The sequence below is a fragment of the Anomaloglossus baeobatrachus genome, chromosome 8 (assembly GCF_048569485.1).
Source record: "Anomaloglossus baeobatrachus isolate aAnoBae1 chromosome 8, aAnoBae1.hap1, whole genome shotgun sequence".
Classification (NCBI taxonomy): Eukaryota; Metazoa; Chordata; class Amphibia; order Anura; family Aromobatidae; genus Anomaloglossus; species Anomaloglossus baeobatrachus.
The window spans coordinates 61,044,580-61,064,999 of NC_134360.1; the positions used below are offsets into that span (position 1 = coordinate 61,044,580).

Here is a 20,420-nt window from a genome sequence, read left to right on the forward strand (position 1 = left end):
CAGATTATGGTGCAGTGCAGCTGTGCCGAGCCGGCTGTCAGTCATAGCTGAGCCGTGCTTACAGCCACTATGCTCAGCGCTACGAGTGGTGACTAATCGCTGCGGGCACATCTGTGTAACTGAAAGTCAGCGGCTTCTGGGAAGAATAAAGTTAATTTTCTCCTGAGTGCTGTACTTTTAATATTGCAGCTGGGCATCTTCATAACACTATTAACCCTATATCTACATGTTAATAATGATATCCAACCTGATAACTTCCATTTAAAGACTGAATCAAAGAAAAGGCAATGCTGAAATACTAATGACCTCGTACCTTGTGACTGTCAGTCACTGTCCCAGCTGGTATGCTCCTCACATACTTCTCCAACTTGTCCATCAACACCCGGAAGAAAACCACAAAAGTCTGTCTGAAACAAACATGTGAAATAAATATCAGACCCCGCCGCATGCCGAGCACCAGAGGATGTGAGCGGTCAGTCCAAACTGTATGTCGGGTATTACAGGATGCGAGTGGTCAATCCAGGCAGTATGCTGAGCAGTACAGGGTGCGAGCGGTCAGTCCAGGCCGTATCCCGAATATTACTAGATGCCAATGTTATGACCAGGCCTTTTTCTGAGTAGTATAGGGTACAAGCGATCAGTCCGGGCTGTATGCCGAACACTATAGGATGTGAGCAATCAGTCCAGGCCATATGTCGGTCACTACAGGATGCGAGCAGGCAGTTCAGGCCATATGTCGGTCACTACAGGATGTGAGCAGTCAGTCCAGGCCATATGTGGGTCACTACAGGATGCGAGCAGGCAGTTCAGGCCATATGTCGGTCACTACAGGACGTGAGCGGTCAGTCCAGGCCATATGCCGAGCAATACAGGATGTGAGTGGTCAGTGTGGGCCTTATGCCTGCTGCTACAGGATGCGAGTGGTCAGTCCAGGCCATATGCTGAGCAATACAGGATGAGAGTTGTCCGTTTGGACCATATGCTGAGCAGTACAGGATGCGAGTGGTCAGTCCAGGCCATATGATGAGCAGTACAGGATGCGAGTTGTCCGTTCGGGCCATATGCTGAGCAATACAGGATGCGAGTTGTCCGTCTGGACCATATGCTGAGCAGTACAGGATGCGAGTGGTCAGTCCAGGCCATATGATGAGCAGTACAGGATGCGAGTTGTCCGTTCGGGCCATATGCTGAGCAGTACAGGATGCGAGTTGTCCGTTTGGACCATATGCTGAGCAGTACAGGATGCGAGTTGTCCGTTCGGGCCATATGCTGAGCAGTACAGGATGCGAGTTGTCCGTTCGGGCCATATGCTGAGCAGTACAGGATGCGAGTTGTCCGTTCGGGCCATATGCTGAGCAGTACAGGATGCGAGTTGTCCGTTCGGGCCATATGCTGAGCAGTACAGGATGCGAGTTGTCCGTTCGGGCCATATGCCGAGCAGTACAGGATGCGAGTTGTCCGTTCGGGCCATATGCCGAGCAGTACAGGATGCGAGTTGTCCGTTCGGGCCATATGCTGAGCAATACAGGATGCGAGTTGTCCGTTCGGGCCATATGCTGAGCAGTACAGGATATGTGTTGTCAGTTCGGGCCATATGCCTTTGGGCAGCACGGTGGCTCAGTGGTTAGCACTGCGGTCTTGCAACGCTGGGGTCCTGGGTTCGAATCCCTCCAAGGACAACATTTGCAAGGAGTTTGTATGTTCTCCCCGTGTTTGAGTGGGTTTCCTCCGGGTACTCCAAATTCCTCCCACATTCCAAAGACATACAGATAGGGAATGTAGATTGTGAGCCCCAATGGGGACAGTGTGTATGATGTATGACTGTATTGTAAAGCGCTGCGGAATATGTTAGCGCTATATAAAAATAAAGATTTATTTAATTTTATTTTTATATGCCAAGCAGTACAGTATGCAGACTCAAGACAGACTGACCACTTTCATCCTGAACGTTACAGAGGGATTGCAGTTCGGGCTTAAGGGGTACTTGCACACTACGACATCGCAGGTGCGATGTCGGTGGGGGTCAAATCGAAAGTGACGCACATCCGGCCTTGCTGTCGATATCGTAGTGTGTAAATACTTTTTGATACGATTAACGAGCGCAAAAGCGTCGTAATCGTATCATCGGTGTAGTGTCCGACATTTCCATAATTTCGCTGCAGCGACGGTATGATGTTGTTCATCGTTCCTGCAGCAGCACACATCGCTGTGTGAGAAGCCGCAGGAGCGAGGAACATCTCCTACCTGCGTCACCGCGGCCCACGCCGGTTATGCGGAAGGACGGAGGTGGGCGGGATGTTTACGGCGATAATGTTCGCTATGGCAGCTATCACAAGATATCGCTGCTGAGACAGGGGCGGGGACTATTGCGCTCGGCATCGCAAGCATCGGCTTGCGATGTCGTAGTGTGCAAAGTACCACTTAGAGGGTTGTCATCGGCTCTTACCTGGTCAGTGTGGGGTAAGTGGATGAGTTTCCATCTTTAGCCGCATTAATCAGCTCCGTCACTCCTGTGCCACAGATTTTCTCAATAGCTTCAAGCACATCAGCGTGCTGAAGGTAAATGCTGTAAAGAACAGAGACATTTTCATCACTGTCTCTTCTTTATTTATAACGAGACTCATCAGTCCAGGAGGTCCCATCACTACCATGAGATTTACTTTAGGGACAGCAGTCGCCTGGTGCCACTCACCACAACAAGCTCTGTAGTGTCTCGTTAAATCGAATCCCCTTCTCGCGCTCCCCACTAGGCTGGACCCAGGACTGGCACAGAAAACCTTTCACAATTGAAGCTGTTTCCAGAGGAAGAACAATTAATCTCCTCTCCATAACAAGTGAATGATTATATGAGTATACGGGGCACATACCAATCCTACTGCGATATGGTGCAGCGTCCGTCTTTTCCGTCAGTGTAATCAGCAGCTGCACCAGGCTCAGGGCAGCGGAGAACGTGGGGACGCTACTACACAAGTTCTGAAAGTAGCTGAAACTGTGGCTGAGAAGAAAACAGCAAACAGCAAATAAAAACTCCGGGGCCGGGCAGGAAAAGAAAGTGCTAAACGGGTGATAAAGAATCCAGAGGTGCTAGAAACAGAACACGTCTCCTTCCTGACCGTACTAAACACGAGAACGAGGAGGCATCACACCGCTCAGGAAGGAGACGTGTTCTGTGTCTAGAGATGGATGTACTAAACATCATGGAGTATACGGCCATCACTCTGCTCAGGATAGAGACGTATTCTGCATCTAGAGATAGATATACTAAACATCATGGAGAATATGGACATCACTCCGCTCAGGAAGGAGACGTGCTCTGTATCTAGAGATGGATGTACTTAACATCATGGAGTATACGGCCATCACACCATTCAGGATGGAGATATGACCTGTATCTAAAGGTGAAGAGTATCATGACCGCGTGCTCCCACAGTATCTAGAGATGAATGTATTGAACACAATGGGGGTATGCAGCCATCATCCTGGTAACCTCTAGATACAGATCACATCTCCTTCCTGAACTGTTTGATGGTCACGTGCTCGTGGCTATTAGTAGGATCTCCTCTAGATACAGGGCACATCTCATTCCTGAATGTACTAAATATGGGAGCATATGGTCATCATGCCGCTCAGGAAGGAGATGTGTTGTGTATCTAGAGATGGTGGTATTAAACATCATGGCTGACATGGCCATGATACCGTTCACCCCTAGATGTAGGACAGGTCTCTTTCCTGAGTGTTATGATGGCCGTGTGCCCTCATACTTTCATTTGACCAGATGGAGATGGGACCTTCAGGCGTTTGGAAATTGGTCAAAAGGATGGACCAGCTGTGTGGACAGCCACAGTTCTTTATCTGATGATATCATGAAATATTAACCAATTCTGCAAAGACAAGGAACGCAGCAGGTACATCTTGATGGTCGCCGTAAAATCCTGCCACATGTTCATGGCATATTAAGGGCAATTCTGTCAGGCTATCGGAAGGATCTAAAGCCACAGGCACCGTCACCTCGGGGTATGTAAACCTCTGCTGGAGAATGATACATGACCTGACCGGACTGCGAACCTTTGTTGTGTTCGGTATAATGTAGATATCCGAAATATGGAGCCTGTGGAGAGGAGAAGTGACGGCGGGTGACTTACCGGACCTGCTCATCTGTATCCAGGGATGCGTCAGACTCCTTTATTCTGTCGGCAAACACAGCAAGTGCCAACTTCAACAAATTACTGTTCTCCAGTTGCAAAAATCCATTCCTGGAAGGTCACAGTGAAATATGAAAGTCTCCTCATCAAAGCCTTGACATGGAACAGACCCCATGTAGAAAGTTATTCCGACATACCATGCAAAGAGTGTGTGGAAAATCTGCAGAAGTGAGTGGTAGCAGGCGGCCATAAACTGACGTTCCTTCACGTCAATCCCCGGAGCATCCACCACACCGCCATTCTCTGTCAGGAGCGTCTGCAAAAGCAAATGACCATAAGTAACTGCACCGGATGGAGGTCGCTATACACCGTGTGAAACTGCAGCCGCTCCACCTGCCACCACACATCTACAGAACGGGCACTATAATGTCCAGTCTCTCCGCACATGGCTCACTATAGACCGTCCGTGCAGCAGTCACAATAACACCCATCAGAGGCAGATGTCAGTCATTCTGAATATTAAAGAAGTCTCATGACGGTGGTGTTCGGGCAGGACGGGAACCGCTCCTGGGTTGGTGTCTCCGGAGTCTGTACGTTCCCCCGTTCTCACACTAAAGACATAGTCCCTCAGGTCAGGGAGTGATGACAATCTCTGCACAGCATTGCGGTACATAGTGCCAAATATCTCAGCATTTTATCATGCGATTGTGTCAGAACCTGGAAATAGTTGTGCGTGTTCTCCACGTGGTTACACAGTGAGGGCAGGAGTCCGACAAGCACTTGTGCCACGTCCTGTGGCCTTCTCTGACGGAGACGTGAGAATTCTGCGCTCCTCGTGTCCTTCACCTACACAAAGGAAAAGAAGGGAATTTTGTTTACTTACCGTAAATTCCTTTTCTTCTAGCTCCAATTGGGAGACCCAGACACTTGGGTGTATAGCTATGCCTCCGGAGGCCACACAAAGTATTACACTAAAAGTGTAAAGCCCCTCCCCTTCTGCCTATACACCCCCCGTGCCTCACGGGCTCCTCAGTTTTGGTGCAAAAGCAAGAAGGAGGAAAAAATTATAAATTGGTTTAAAGTAAATTCAATCCGAAGGAATATCGGAGAACTGAAACCATTCAACATGAGCAACATGTGTACACAAAAAACAGGGGCGGGTGCTGGGTCTCCCAATTGGAGCTAGAAGAAAAGGAATTTACGGTAAGTAAACAAAATTCCCTTCTTCTTTGTCGCTCCATTGGGAGACCCAGACACTTGGAACGTCCAAAAGCAGTCCCTGGGTGGGTAAATAATACCTCATAATAGAGCCGTAAACGGCTCCGTCCTACAGGTGGGCAACCGCCGCCTGAAGGACTCGCCTACCTAGGCTGGCATCTGCCGAAGCATAGGTATGCACCTGATAGTGTTTCGTGAAAGTGTGCAGGCTCGACCAGGTAGCTGCCTGACACACCTGCTGAGCCGTAGCCTGGTGCCGCAAGGCCCAGGACGCTCCCACGGCCCTGGTAGAATGGGCCTTCAGCCCTGAGGGAACCGGAAGCCCCGAGGAACGATAAGCTTCGAGAATTGGTTCCTTGATCCACCGAGCCAGGGTTGATTTGGAAGCTTGTGTCCCTTTACGCTGGCCAGCGACAAGGACAAAGAGTGCATCCGAGCGGCGCAGGGGCGCCGTACGAGAAATGTAGAATCTGAGTGCTCTCACCAGATCTAACAAGTGCAAATCCTTTTCACATTGGTGAACTGGATGAGGACAAAAAGAGGGTAAGGCGATATCCTGATTGAGATGAATAGTGGATACCACCTTAGGGAGAAATTCCGGAACCGGACGCAGAACCACCTTGTCCTGGTGAAACACCAGGAAGAAGGGAATTTTGTTTACTTACCGTAAATTCCTTTTCTTCTAGCTCCAATTGGGAGACCCAGACAATTGGGTGTATAGCTACTGCCTCCGGAGGCCACACAAAGTACTACACTTAAAAGTGTAAGGCCCCTCCCCTTCTGGCTATACACCCCCCCGTGGGATCACGGGCTCCTCAGTTTTAGTGCAAAAGCAAGAAGGAGGAAAGCCAATAACTGTTTTAAATACAAATTCAACCCGAGAAACAACCTCGGAGAACTGAACTGTTCAACATGAACAACATGTGCACCCGAAAAAAACAAATTTCCTAAGAAAAACAGGGCGGGTGCTGGGTCTCCCAATTGGAGCTAGAAGAAAAGGAATTTACGGTAAGTAGACAAAATTCCCTTCTTCTTTGTCGCTCCTAATTGGGAGACCCAGACAATTGGGACGTCCAAAAGCAGTCCCTGGGTGGGTAAAAGAATACCTCGTGATAGGGCCGTCAAACAGCCCTTTCCTACAGGTGAGCCACCGCCGCCTGAAGGACTTGTCTACCTAGGCCGGCATCCGCCGAAGCGTAGGTATGCACCTGATAATGCTTGGTAAAAGTGTGCAGACTCGACCAGGTAGCCGCCTGGCACACCTGCTGAGCCGTAGCCTGGTGCCGTAATGCCCAGGACGCACCCACGGCTCTGGTAGAATGGGCTTTCAGTCCTGATGGAATCGGAAGCCCAGCAGAACGGTAGGTGTGAAGAATTGGTTCCTTGATCCAACGCGCAAGGGTGGATTTGGAAGCTTGCGACCCTTTACGCTGACCAGCGACAAGGACAAAGAGTGCATCCGAGCGGCGCAGAGGCGCCGTGCGGGAAATGTAGATCCTGAGTGCTCTCACCAGATCCAATAAATGCAAACCTTTTTCAAATTGGTGAACTGGATGCGGACACAAAGACGGTAAAGTGATATCTTGATTGAGATGAAAGGAAGATACCACCTTGGGAAGAAATTCTGGAATTGGACGCAGAACTACCTTGTCCTGGTGAAACACCAGGAATGGAGATCTGCATGATAACGCCGCCAGCTCGGACACTCTCCGAAGAGACGTGACCGCCACTAGAAAGGCCACTTTCTGTGAAAGACGAGAAAGGGAAACCTCCTTCATAGGCTCGAAAGGCGGCTTTTGGAGAGCAATTAGAACCTTGTTCAGGTCCCAGGGCTCCAATGGCCGCTTGTAAGGGGGGACGATATGACAAACCCCTTGCAGGAACGTGCGTACCTGAGGAAGTCGCGCCAGGCGTTTCTGAAAAAATACGGATAGCGCGGAGACTTGACCCTTAAGGGAGCCAAGCGACAAACCTTTTTCCAACCCAGACTGCAGGAAGGAAAGAAAAGTAGGCAATGCAAAAGGCCAGGGAGAAACTCCCTGAGCCGAGCACCAAGATAGGAATATCCTCCACGTCCTGTGGTAGATCTTGGCGGAGGATGGTTTCCTAGCCTGTCTCATGGTGGCAACCACTTCATGAGATAAACCTGAGGCCGCTAGGATCCAGGACTCAATGGCCACACAGTCAGGTTCAGGGCCGCAGAATTCAGATGGAAAAACGGCCCTTGAGACAGCAAGTCTGGACGGTCTGGTAGTGCCCACGGATGGCCTACCGTGAGGTGCCACAGATCCGGGTACCACGACCTCCTTGGCCAGTCTGGAGCGACGAGAATGGCGCGGCGGCAGTCGGACCTGATTTTGCGGAGCACTCTGGGCAACAATGCCAGAGGTGGGAACACATACGGTAGTCGGAACTGCGACCAATCTTGAACTAAGGCGTCTGCCGCCAGAGCTCGGTGATCGTGAGACCGTGCCATGAAAACCGGGACCTTGTTGTTGTGCCGTGACGCCATCAGGTCGACGTCCGGCATCCCCCAGCGGCGACAGATCTCCTGAAACACGTCCGGGTGAAGGGACCATTCCCCTGCGTCCATGCCCTGGCGACTGAGAAAGTCTGCTTCCCAGTTTTCTACGCCTGGGATGTGAACGGCGGATATGGTGGATGCCGTGTCTTCCACCCACGTCAGACTCCGCCGGACTTCCTGGAAGGCTTGCCGACTGCGTGTTCCCCCTTGGTGGTTGATGTATGCCACCGCTGTGGAGTTGTCCGACTGAATTCGGATCTGCTTGCCTTCCAGCCACTGTTGGAAGGCTTGTAGGGCAAGATAGACTGCTCTGATCTCCAGAACATTGATCTGAAGGGTGGACTCTTTCCGAGTCCACGTACCCTGAGCCCTGTGGTGGAGAAACACTGCTCCCCACCCTGATAGACTCGCATCTGTCGTGACCACCGCCCAGGATGGGGGTAGGAACGACTTTCCTTTTGACAATGAGGTGGGAAGAAGCCACCACCGGAGAGATTCCTTGGCTGCCTGCGAGAGGGAGACCTCCCTGTCGAGGGACGTCGACTTCCCGTCCCATTGGCGGAGAATGTCCCATTGTAGTGGACGCAGATGAAACTGCGCAAAAGGAACTGCTTCCATTGCTGCTACCATCTTCCCTAGGAAGTGCATGAGGCGCCTCAAGGGGTGCGACTGGCCCTGAAGGAGAGATTGCACCCCTATCTGTAGCGAGCACTGTTTGTCCAGTGGAAGTTTCACTATCGCTGAGAGAGTATGAAACTCCATGCCAAGATATGTTAGTGATTGGGTCGGGGTTAGATTTGACTTTGAAAAGTTGATAATCCACCCGAAACTCTGGAGAGTCTTCAGTGCCACGTTCAGGCTGTGTTGGCATGCCTCTTGAGAGGGTGCCTTGATAAGTAGATCGTCCAAATACGGGATCACGGAGTGACCTTGTGAGTGCAGGACTGCTACTACTGCTGCCATGACCTTGGTGAAGACCCGAGGGGCTGTCGCCAGCCCGAAAGGTAGAGCTACGAACTGCAGGTGTTCGCTTCCTATAACGAAGCGTAGAAAACGCTGATGCTCTGGCGCAATTGGCACGTGGAGATAAGCATCCTTGATGTCTATTGATGCTAGGAAATCTCCTTGAGACATTGAGGCGATAACGGAGCGGAGAGATTCCATCCTGAACCTCCTGGTTTTTACGTGTTTGTTGAGCAGCTTTAGATCCAGGACGGGACGGAACGACCCGTCTTTCTTTGGCACCACAAACAAATTGGAGTAAAAACCGTGACCTTGTTCCTGAAGAGGAACAGAAGTCACCACTCCTTCCGCCTTTAGAGCGGACACCGCTTGCAGCAGAGCATCGGCTCGGTCGGGCGGTGGGGAAGTTCTGAAGAAGCGAATTGGAGGACGAGAGCAGAACTCTATCCTGTACCCGTGAGACAGAATGTCTCTCACCCAACGGTCTTTGACCTGTGACAACCAAATGTCGCCAAAGCGGGAGAGCCTGCCACCGACCGAGGATGCGGAGAGAGGAGGCTGAGAGTCATGAGGAAGCCGTCTTGGTAACGGTTCTTCCGGCTGGCTTTTTTGGGCGTGATTGAGTCCGCCAAGAATCTGAGCCCCTCTGATCCTTCTGAGTCCTTTTGGACGAGTAGAATTGGGACCTGCCTGAGCCTCGAAAGGACCGAAAACCAGACTGTCCCCTCCTCTGTTGAGGTTTGTTTTGTCTGGGCTGAGGTAAGGATGAATCCTTACCCTTGGAGTGTTTAATGATTTCATCCAAACGCTCACCAAACAATCGGTCACGAGAAAAAGGCAAACTGGTTAAGCACTTCTTGGAAGAAGAATCTGCCTTCCATTCTCTCAACCACAGGGCTCTGCGTAAAACCACAGAGTTGGCTGACTCCACCGCCGTACGGCTCGTAGAGTCTAGGACAGCATTAATCGCGTAAGACGCGAATGCAGACATTTGAGAGGTCAAGGGTGCCACCTGCGGAGCAGATGTACGTGTGACCGTGTCGACCTGTGTAAGCCCAGCTGAAATAGCTTGGAGTGCCCATACGGCTGCGAATGCTAGCGCCAACGACGCTCCAATAGCTTCATAGATGGATTTTAACCAGAGCTCCATCTGTCTGTCAGTGGCATCTTTAAGTGCCGCCCCATCTTCCACTGCAACTAGAGATCTGGCTGCAAGCCTGGAGATTGGAGGGTCCACCTTGGGACACTGTGTCCAGCCCTTGACCACGTCAGGGGGAAAAGGATAGCGTGTATCTTTAAGCCGTTTGGAAAAACGCTTATCTGGATAAGCGTGGTGTTTCTGGATTGCGTCTCTAAAGTCAGAGTGGTCCAGAAACGTGCTTAATTTACGCTTGGGATACCTGAAATGGAATTTCTCCTGCTGTGAAGCTGCCTCCTCCGCAAGAGGAGCTGGTGGAGAAATGTCTAACATCCTATTGATGGACGCTATAAGATCATTCACTATGGCGTCACCATCCGGGGTATCTAGATTGAGAGCGGCCCCAGCATCAGACTCCTGATCAGTTACATCCGCCTCATCACACAGAGAGTCATCCCGCTGGGACCCTGACCAGTGTGATGAAGTTGAGGGTCGCTCATAGCGAGCCCGCTTAGGTTGTCTGGGACTGTCGTCCGAGTCAGAGCCGTCACCCTGGGGTGCATATGACACCCCCGGAGCTAGGAAGTGGTCCAGCTGAGGGGGACCAGGGGGCAATGGATCAACAGTGCCCATGGTCTGAGTTACTGGTCTAGACTGCAATGTTTCAAGAATTTTAGACATAGTCATAGACAATTTGTCAGCAAAAGCTGCAAACTCCGTCCCTGTCACCTGGACAGCATTTACAGGTGGTTCTCCCTGGGTCACCTCTAGCAGCGGCCCCGGCTGAGCAATTGCCACAGGGGCCGAGCACTGCACACAATGGGGGTCAGTGGAACCTGCCGGTAGAGTAGCCCCACATGCGGTACAAGCAGCATATAAAGTCCGTGCCTTGGCACTTTTGCTTTTTGCGGACGACATGCTGTTATCTCCTTGAGAAATCTAAGGAGGGTATATAGCAGAAAATCACCAGCGACTGTACAGTGCAAAGTATTGCCAGCACAAAATACAAAAGTACACTATGGCACAAGTGGGGGAGAGCCCTTGAGGGCTGCTTACCGCCCGCTGAAAAGCGGGTGTGGGATCGTAGAATCCCTTGTCTGGGTCTCCCAGCCTCCCCTCCGCAGTGCAGCGTGCAGGCAGGAATGGCTGCCGGCGTCCTGTGAAGAGGGGCGGACCGTGGGCGTCCCAAACAAAAGAGCGGGAAGCTGCGTCCCCCTGTGCCTAGTGTGAGGGCTGGAGTATGTAAAACAGACTCCAGCTCTTAACGCTGCTGGACTGTACAGCGTCCCGCCCTCCTCCTGACTGGCAGGTCCGGGGGCGGGAACGATACGAACTAGGCCGCAAAAGCCGGGGACTGTAGTAATCTAGCGCGGCCGTCATATATGCACGGCCAGCGCGGAAGTCCCCGGCGCACCACAAATCCCAGCCGCGACCAGTAAACACTGACCCCAGCGGCCGGATCGGCTGATCGTACAAAGTCACCTCACTCAGCAGAGCTGTAGTGAGTAACGGCACCAGCGCAGCAGCGCTGTTTACCCCGGCGCACTAACACACCCAGCAATGCTGCAGTGTGCGTGCGATAAGCACGGGGACACGGAGTACCTTGATGGAGCAGGGTCCTGTCCCTGAGAAAACTCCGCTCCGTATCCAGCAGATCCTCCAGGGGCTGTGGATGGAGCACGGCCTCAGTGCCCGGAGACCGGTAAAGTCCCACTTCACCCAGAGCCCTAATGGGGATGGGGAAGGAATCAGCATGTGGGCTCCAGCCTCCGTACCCGCAATGGGTACCTCAACCTTAACAAACACCGCCGACAGAAAGTGGGGTGAGAAGGGAGCATGCTGGGGGCCCTAGTATGGGCCCTCTTTTCTTCCATCCGACATAGTCAGCAGCTGCTGCTGACTAAACAGTGGAGCTATGCGTGGATGTCTGGCCTCCTTCGCACAAAGCATAAAACTGGGGAGCCCGTGATCCCACGGGGGGGTGTATAGCCAGAAGGGGAGGGGCCTTACACTTTTAAGTGTAGTACTTTGTGTGGCCTCCGGAGGCAGTAGCTATACACCCAATTGTCTGGGTCTCCCAATTAGGAGCGACAAAGAAAGGGGCTTTGCACGACAACGCTGCTAGCTCAGACACTCTCCGAAGTGAAGTGACTGCTACTAGGAAAACCACTTTCTGCGAAAGGCGTGAGAGAGAAATATCCCTCATTGGCTCGAACGGTGGTTTCTGAAGAACCATCAGCACCCTGTTCAGATCCCAGGGTTCTAACGGACGCTTGTAAGGAGGGACGATGTGACAAACCCCCTGCAGGAACGTGCGTACCTGTGGAAGTCTGGCTAGGCGCTTCTGAAAAAACACAGAGAGCGCAGAGACTTGTCCCTTAAGGGAGCCGAGCGACAAACCCTTTTCCAATCCGGATTGAAGGAAGGACAGAAAAGTGGGCAAGGTAAATGGCCAGGGAGAAAAACCCTGAGCAGAGCACCACGACAGGAATATTTTCCACGTCCTGTGGTAGATCTTGGCGGACGTTGGTTTCCTAGCCTGTCTCATAGTGGCAATGACCTCTTGAGATAATCCTGAAGACGCTAGGATCCAGGACTCAATGGCCACACAGTCAGGTTGAGGGCCGCAGAATTCAGATGGAAAAACGGCCCTTGAGACAGCAAGTCTGGTCGGTCTGGTAGTGCCCACGGTTGACCGACCGTGAGATGCCACAGATCCGGGTACCACGACCTCCTCGGCCAGTCCGGAGCGACGAGGATGGCGCGGCGGCAGTCGGCCCTGATCTTGCGTAACACTCTGGGCAACAGTGCCAGAGGAGGAAACACATAAGGGAGTTGAAACTGCGACCAATCCTGAACTAAGGCGTCTGCCGCCAGAGCTCTGTGATCTTGAGACCGTGCCATGAATGTCGGGACCTTGTTGTTGTGCCGGGACGCCATTAGGTCGACGTCCGGCATGCCCCAGCGGCAACAGATCTCCTGAAACACGTCCGGGTGAAGGGACCATTCCCCTGCGTCCATGCCCTGGCGACTGAGAAAGTCTGCTTCCCAGTTTTCTACGCCCGGGATGTGAACTGCGGATATGGTGGAGGCTGTGGCTTCCACCCACAGCAGAATCCGCCGGACTTCCTGGAAGGCTTGCCGACTGCGTGTCCCGCCTTGGTGGTTGATGTATGCCACCGCTGTGGAGTTGTCCGACTGAATTCGGATCTGTTTGCCTTCCAGCCACGGCTGGAACGCCTTTAGGGCAAGATACACTGCCCTTATCTCCAGAACATTGATCTGAAGGGAGGACTCTGTCTGAGTCCAAGTACCCTGAGCCCTGTGGTGGAGAAAGACCGCTCCCCACCCTGACAGGCTCGCGTCCGTCGTGACCACCGCCCAGGATGGGGGCAGGAAGGATTTCCCCTTCGACAGAGAAGTGGGGAGAAGCCACCACTGAAGGGAAGCTTTGGCTGCCCGAGAAAGGGAGACGTTCCTGTCGAGGGACGTCGACTTCCTGTCCCATTTGCGGAGAATGTCCCATTGAAGTGGGCGCAGATGAAACTGCGCAAAAGGAACTGCCTCCATTGCTGCCACCATCTTCCCTAGGAAGTGCATGAGGCGCCTCAGGGGGTGTGACTGACCTTGAAGGAGAGATTGCACCCCTGTCTGTAGTGAACGCTGTTTGTTCAGCGGAAGCCTCACTATCGCTGAGAGAGTATGAAACTCCATGCCAAGATATGTCAGTGATTGGGCCGGTGTCAGATTTGACTTTGGAAAATTGATGATCCACCCGAAACTCTGGAGAGTGTCCAGAGCAATGTTCAGGCTGTGTTGGCATGCCCCTTGAGAGGGTGCCTTGACAAGTAGATCGTCTAAGTAAGGGATCACCGAGTGTCCCTGAGAGTGTAGGATTGCCACCACTGTTACCATGACCTTGGTGAAGACCCGTGGGGCTGTCGCCAGGCCAAAAGGCAGTGCCACAAACTGAAGGTGTTCGTCCCCTATGGCGAAACGCAGGAAGCGCTGATGCTCTGGTGCAATCGGTACGTGGAGATAAGCATCTTTGATGTCGATTGATGCTAGGAAATCTCCTTGGGACATTGAGGCGATGACGGAGCGGAGCGATTCCATCCGGAACCGCCTGGTTCTCACATGCTTGTTGAGCAGTTTTAGGTCCAGAACGGGACGGAAGGATCCGTCCTTTTTTGGCACCACGAACAAGTTGGAGTAAAAACCGTGACCCCGTTGCTGAAGAGGAACTGGGATCACCACTCCTTCCGCCTTCAGGGTGCACACCGCCTGCAGAAGAGCCTCGGCTCTGTCGGGGGGCGGAGATGTTCTGAAGAAACGCGTCGGAGGACGAGAGCTGAACTCTATCCTGTATCCTTGAGATAGAATGTCTCTCACCCATCGGTCTTTTACTTGTGGCAGCCAGGCGTCGCAAAAGCGGGAGAGCCTGCCACCGACCGAGGATGCGGTTTGAGGAGGCCGAAAGTCATGAGGAGGCCGCTTTGGGAGCGGTTCCTCCGGCGGTCTTTTTAGGACGTGACTTAGACCGCCATGAATCGGAGTTCCTCTGATCTTTCTGAGGCCTTTTGGACGAGGAAAATTGAGACCTGCCCGCGGTCCGAAAGGACCGAAACCTCGATTGTACCTTCCGTGGTTGAGGTCTGTTTGGTTTGGACTGGGGTAAGGATGAATCCTTTCCCTTGGATTGTTTAATGATTTCATCCAATCGCTCACCAAACAAGCGGTCGCCAGACAATGGCAAACCGGTTAAGAACTTTTTGGAAGCAGAGTCTGCCTTCCATTCACGTAGCCACATGGCCCTGCGGAGTACCACCGAATTGGCGGATGCCACCGCCGTACGGCTCGCCGAGTCCAGGATAGCATTAATGGCGTAGGACGCAAACGCCGACGCCTGAGTGGTTAAGGACACCACTTGCGGGGCAGATGTACGTGTTACTGCATTAATCTGCGCCTGACAAGCTGAAATAGCTTGGAGTGCCCATACGGCTGCAAATGCTGGAGTAAAAGACGCGCCGATAGCTTCATAGATGGATTTCAACCATAGTTCCATCTGTCTGTCAGTGGCATCTTTGAGTGAAGCCCCATCTTCCACTGCAACTATGGATCTAGCCGCCAGTCTGGAGATTGGAGGATCCACCTTAGGACACTGAGTCCAGCCCTTGACAACCTCGGGGGGGAAGGGATAACGTGTGTCCTTAAGGCGCTTGGAAAAACGCTTGTCTGGACAGTCTCGGTTTTTCTGGATTGCCTCTCTGAAGTCAGAGTGATCCAGAAACATATTTAATGTACGCTTGGGAAACCTGAAACGGAATTTCTCCTGAGAAGCAGACTCCTCAATTGGAGGAGCTGGGGGAGAAATATCCAACACCTGATTGATGGTCGCTATAAGGTCATTCACTACTGCGTCACCTTCAGGTGTATCTAGGTTGAGAGCGGCTTCAGGATCAGAATCCTGATCTGATACCTCCGCTTCATCCTCCAGAGAGTCCTCCTGCTGGGACCCTGAACAGTGTGATGAAGTGGAGGGAATTTCCCAGCGACCCCGCTTGGGCGGCCTGGGACTGCGGTCCGTGTCAGAGACCTCACCCTGGGACCTATGGGTTACCCCAGGGGTACTTTGCTGTTCCAATTGAGGGGGACCAGGGGTCAAGGATTGGACAGTGCCCGGGGCCTGAATCACCGGTCTGGACTGCAATGCTTCCAGTATTTTAGCAGACCCTTTATCCATACTCTCAGACAGTTTGTCAGCAAAGGCTGCAAAATCCGTCCCTGTCACCTGACAGTGGTAGCAGGTGGTTCCACCTGGGCCACCAGTCGCAGAGGCTCCGGCTGAGTAAGTGCCACAGGGGCCGAGCATTGCACACAATGAGGGTCAGTGGAACCTGCCGGTAGTACAGCTGTACATGAGGTACAGGTTGCAAAGTACGCCTGTGCTTTGGCACCCTTGCTTTTTGCGGATGACATGTTGTCTCCTCTGAGAACAATCCAGGAGGGTATACAGCCAAAAATCAACAGAGCGACCGTACAGTGCAAATGTATAGCCTATAAGCCTATATATATATATACACTTCGGTACTCAGTGGGGCCAGCACCACAGGTGCTGCTTACCGACCGCTCAGAGCGGTTGTGTGATCACCAGATTCCCTGCCTGGGTCTCCCTGTGTTGTCTCTCCTCTCCAGCGTCTGAATCGCTGACAGGAATGGCTGCCGGCGTTCTGTGGGGAGGAGGGGACCGTGGGCGTGCCCAAGAAAAGTGCGGGAATCTAGTGCCCCAGTGTACTGAGTGAGGAGGGAGGAGGATACTAATGTATGCTCCAGCCCTCAGCGCTGACGATCTGTGCAGCGTCCCGCCCTTCCCCTGACTGGCAGGCCTGTGGGCGGGAATATACGACACTAGGCCGCAGAAGCCAGGGACTAAAGTTATAAGCGCGGCCGGCAATAAGCGCGGCCGCGCGGTAGTCCCCGGCGCACTAACACACCCAGCAGTGCTGCAATGTGTATGGCACAAGCGCTCCATGCGCGGTCCCCACGGGGACACAGAGTACCTCATAGTAGCAGGGCCTTGTCCCTGACGATACCCAGCTCCTATCCAGCAGATTCCCAGGGGCTGCGGAGGGAGCACGGTCTCAGTGCCTGAAGACCGATCCGGATCCCACTTCACCCAGAGCCCATTAAGGGATGGGGAAGGAAAACAGCATGTGGCTCCTGCCTGTGTACCCGCAATGGGTACCTCAACCTTAACAACACCGCCGACAAAGTGGGGTGAGAAGGGAGCATGCTGGGGGCCCTGTTATGGGCCCTCTTTTCTTCCATCCGACCTAGTCAGCAGCTGCTGCTGACTAAGATGTGGAGCTATGCGTGGATGTCTGCCTCCTTCGCACAAAGCATAAAAACTGAGGAGCCCGTGAGGCACGGGGGGTGTATAGGCAGAAGGGGAGGGGCTTTACACTTTTAGTGTAATACTTTGTGTGGCCTCCGGAGGCATAGCTATACACCCAAGTGTCTGGGTCTCCCAATGGAGCGACAAAGAAATATCATATACAGAGAAGCAGCGGTGCAGCCTCAGCCTTTACCAAGGGGAATGCTGCTCCTGCAGTGCATGGTGCGGTAGACACACCCGGCTTTCTTCAGTGCTATATATCCTACATCCAGAGCCCGGGAAGACGAGAATTACTTACTGGTAATTGGGGGCTGCCATGGAGAGACACAGAGAGGATAGAAGAGGACACCCCATATCCCTATACAGTAATACCGTCACTTACGAGATTATTTGCTCTGATGTTAAAGAAGTTGTCCAGTTACCAAAACTGATTTTTTTTTTTTCTGATAAATCTTGCTAATATGTGCCCCTCAACACATCTATTATGTTTTTTCAGCAAAATTACCTTTCATTGTGCACTAGCAGCACATGCTCATTGCTGGCTCCAGCTCTGATGGGGTTAATCTCTCCTCTGACTTCCTGTGTTCAGTTCCTACAAGTCCCAGAATTCTTTGTGGCTCTAGGGCGGTGTCTAGCTTATCTAACACACCCATTGTGTCTAATACACCCACTCTGCTCCCACCCAAACCCTCCTCCCTGCCTCTTCCCAGTGGATGTGCACTGAGATCAATTACACAGAGACAGCAGCAGCTCTACACAGCCAGGGGAAGAAAGTGTGTGTGCGCGTATATACAGTGTATGTGTATGTGTGCGCGTATATACAGTGTGTGTGCGCGTATATACAGTGTATGTGTGTATATATACAGTGTGTGTGTGAGTGTGTATGTGTGTGTGTATGTCATACTCACCTGTCTGCAGGGTCCTGGTGCCATGCCTGCTTCCAGCCCCTGTCTCGGTACCGCCGCTCCGGCTGTGTGCAGTCTCCCCGGGGCACGCACGAAGCTTGCAGGACCTGGCCGTGGATCACCTGATGCAGTCACCTGACGCATCAGCTGATCGTAGTCTCGCCGGCTTCTTCGCGCTCGGCCGGCTATCAGCTGATCCTGCCGTCAGGGGACTTCATCAGCTGATTACCGGCAGCTGCTGCAGTGATGGGCCAGGATCAGACTCCGCTGCAGGAGCTGCCGGTAATCAGCACAGACGTGAGTATTTATTTATTTATTTTTTTTTGCACTGATGCATCAGCTGATTGTATAATCGGCTTTTATACAATCAGCTGATGTATGATGTGATTCACATCCTTTAACCTGACACATCATCTGATCGCTTTGCCTTCCAGCAAACCGATCAGATGATATTGGATCCTGATTGGACGGCGCGGGACCCTAACCCAGGATTACTGCGGAGGGGGGGTTTATTTCAATAAAGATGGAGTCACTAATTGTGTTGTGTTTTATTTCTAATAAAAATATTTCTCTGTGTGTTGTGTTTTTTTTTTTTTTTTATCATTACTAGAAATTCATGGTGGCCATGTCTAATATTGGCGTGACACCAAGAATTTCGGGCTTAGGGCTAGCTGATAATATACAGCTAGCCCTAACTCCATTATTACCCGGCTAGCCACCCGGCATCAGGGCAGCTGGAAGAGTTGGATACAGCGCCAGAAGATGGCGCTTCTATGAAAGCGCCATTTTCTGGGGTGGCTGCGGACTGCAATTCGCAGTGGGGGTGCCCAGAAAGCTTGGGCACCCTTCACTGTGGATTCCAATCCCCAGCTGCCTAGTTGTACCCGGCTGGACACCAAAATTAGGCGAAGCTCACGTCATTTTTTTTTTTAAATTATTTCATGAAATTCATGAAATAATTAAAAAAAAAAAAAAGGGCTTCTCTATATTTTTGGTTCCCAGCCGGGTACAACTAGGCAGCTGGGGGTTGGGGGCAGCCCGTACCTGCCTGCTGTACCCGGCTAGCATACAAAAATATGGCGAAGCCTACGTCATTTTTTTTTTCTTTTTGGGTAAAAAACTGCATACAGTCCTGGATGGAGGATGCTGAGCCTTGTAGTTCTGCATCTGCTGTCTGCTCTCCTGCATACAATGAACATTTTGAATAAGGAAATGACATCAGACCTTTTTTATTTTTTTCATCAACAATCTTTAATGGCATTGTGCACTGATTAAAAACGCAGTGAGCAAAAACGCAGCAAAAAAGGCACCAAATCGCGGCAAAAACGTGACATGCAGCACCGCAGGTGACAGAGCAGAGCAAGTTGGTGACATGCTCTGCTCTGACACATAGTGTGCTGCATGTCACTGTATCCACTCTGGGACTTGTTGTGCAGGTGACCGGATGATACATGTCACTAACTGCCCCACTCTGTGATTTCTGCTGCATAGTACCAACTGTATACACTCTCACCTGCACAACAAGTCCCATAGTGGAGACAGTTAGTGACATGTAGCATCCGGTCACCTGCACTACAAGTGCCAGAGTAGAGAAAGATAGTGACATGCAGCACACTATGTGTCAGAGCAGAGCATGTCACTGTCTCCACTCCGCTAACCTCACAGCCCGTACACGCTGCGATGGATGCAGGGGGACACAGAACAAGTAATCGGCCGACACTGGAGTTATCTGATTACTTGGGATGAATTGAGCAGTAAAATGCTCTGGTGCTCGATGGGCGAAGCCCATGCCGATTTTTTTTAAAAAAAAATTCATTAAAAATAAAAAAACAAAAAAATCACATTGTTTGTGGGCTCCCGCTGCATTTTCTGTTGCTAAGGGTAACCAAAGCAGCTACTGGCTGCTAGCCCCCGCTGCTTGGTGTTACTTTCACTGGCAATAGAAATGCAGGGAAGCATTTTTTTTTTTATAAAGGTTTTTCCCTGAAAACGTTTTTAAGAAAATGACGTGGGCTTCGCCATATTTTTGTATGCTAGCCAGGTACAGCAGGCAGCTACGGGCTGCCCCCAACCCCCAGCTGCCTAGTTGTACCCGGCTGGGAACCAAAAATATAGAGAAGCCCTTTTTTTTTTTTTATTTCATGAATTTCATGAAATAATTAAAAAAAAAATGACATGGGCTTCGCCGAATTTTTGAGTCCAGCCAGGTACAACTAGGCAGCTGGGGATTGGAATCCGCAGTGAAGGGTGCCCAAACTTTCTGGGCCCCCGCTGCGAATTGCAGTCCACAGCCGCCCCAGAAAATGGCGCTTTCATAGAAGCGCCATCTTCTGGCGCTGTATCCAACTCTTCCAGTGGCCCTGGTGGCAGGTGGCACGCTGGGTAATAAGGGGTTAATACCAGCTATGTTTTACCCGCTGGTATAAAGCCCGAGATTCTTAATGTCAGGCCAAGGTTGACCTGGCCATTAAGAATCTCCAATGAAGGGAATTTTGTTACTTACCGTAAATTCCTTTTCTTCTAGCTCCTATTGGGAGACCCAGACGATTGGGTGTATAGCTACTGCCTCCGGAGGCCACACAAAGCATTACACTAAAAAGTGTAAGGCCCCTCCCCTTCTGGCTATACACCCCCA

General features: G+C 51.7%; 1 protein-coding gene across 2 annotated transcripts in view; it reads right to left on the reverse strand.

The window, feature by feature from the left end:
* The window catches only part of FANCD2 (FA complementation group D2), a 208,250-nt gene that overhangs the window by 85,010 nt on the left and 102,820 nt on the right, over window positions 1–20,420 (reverse strand). For both annotated transcript variants that reach the window (XM_075321714.1, XM_075321713.1), the window contains exons 30-36: window positions 4,860–4,988; window positions 4,340–4,458; window positions 4,143–4,253; window positions 2,868–2,995; window positions 2,693–2,792; window positions 2,447–2,566; window positions 314–407 (exon numbers count right to left, since the gene is read on the reverse strand). In XM_075321714.1, coding sequence (XP_075177829.1) covers window positions 314–407; window positions 2,447–2,566; window positions 2,693–2,792; window positions 2,868–2,995; window positions 4,143–4,253; window positions 4,340–4,458; window positions 4,860–4,988 — 801 coding nt within the window. The remainder of the gene's footprint in view (window positions 1–313; window positions 408–2,446; window positions 2,567–2,692; window positions 2,793–2,867; window positions 2,996–4,142; window positions 4,254–4,339; window positions 4,459–4,859; window positions 4,989–20,420) is intronic.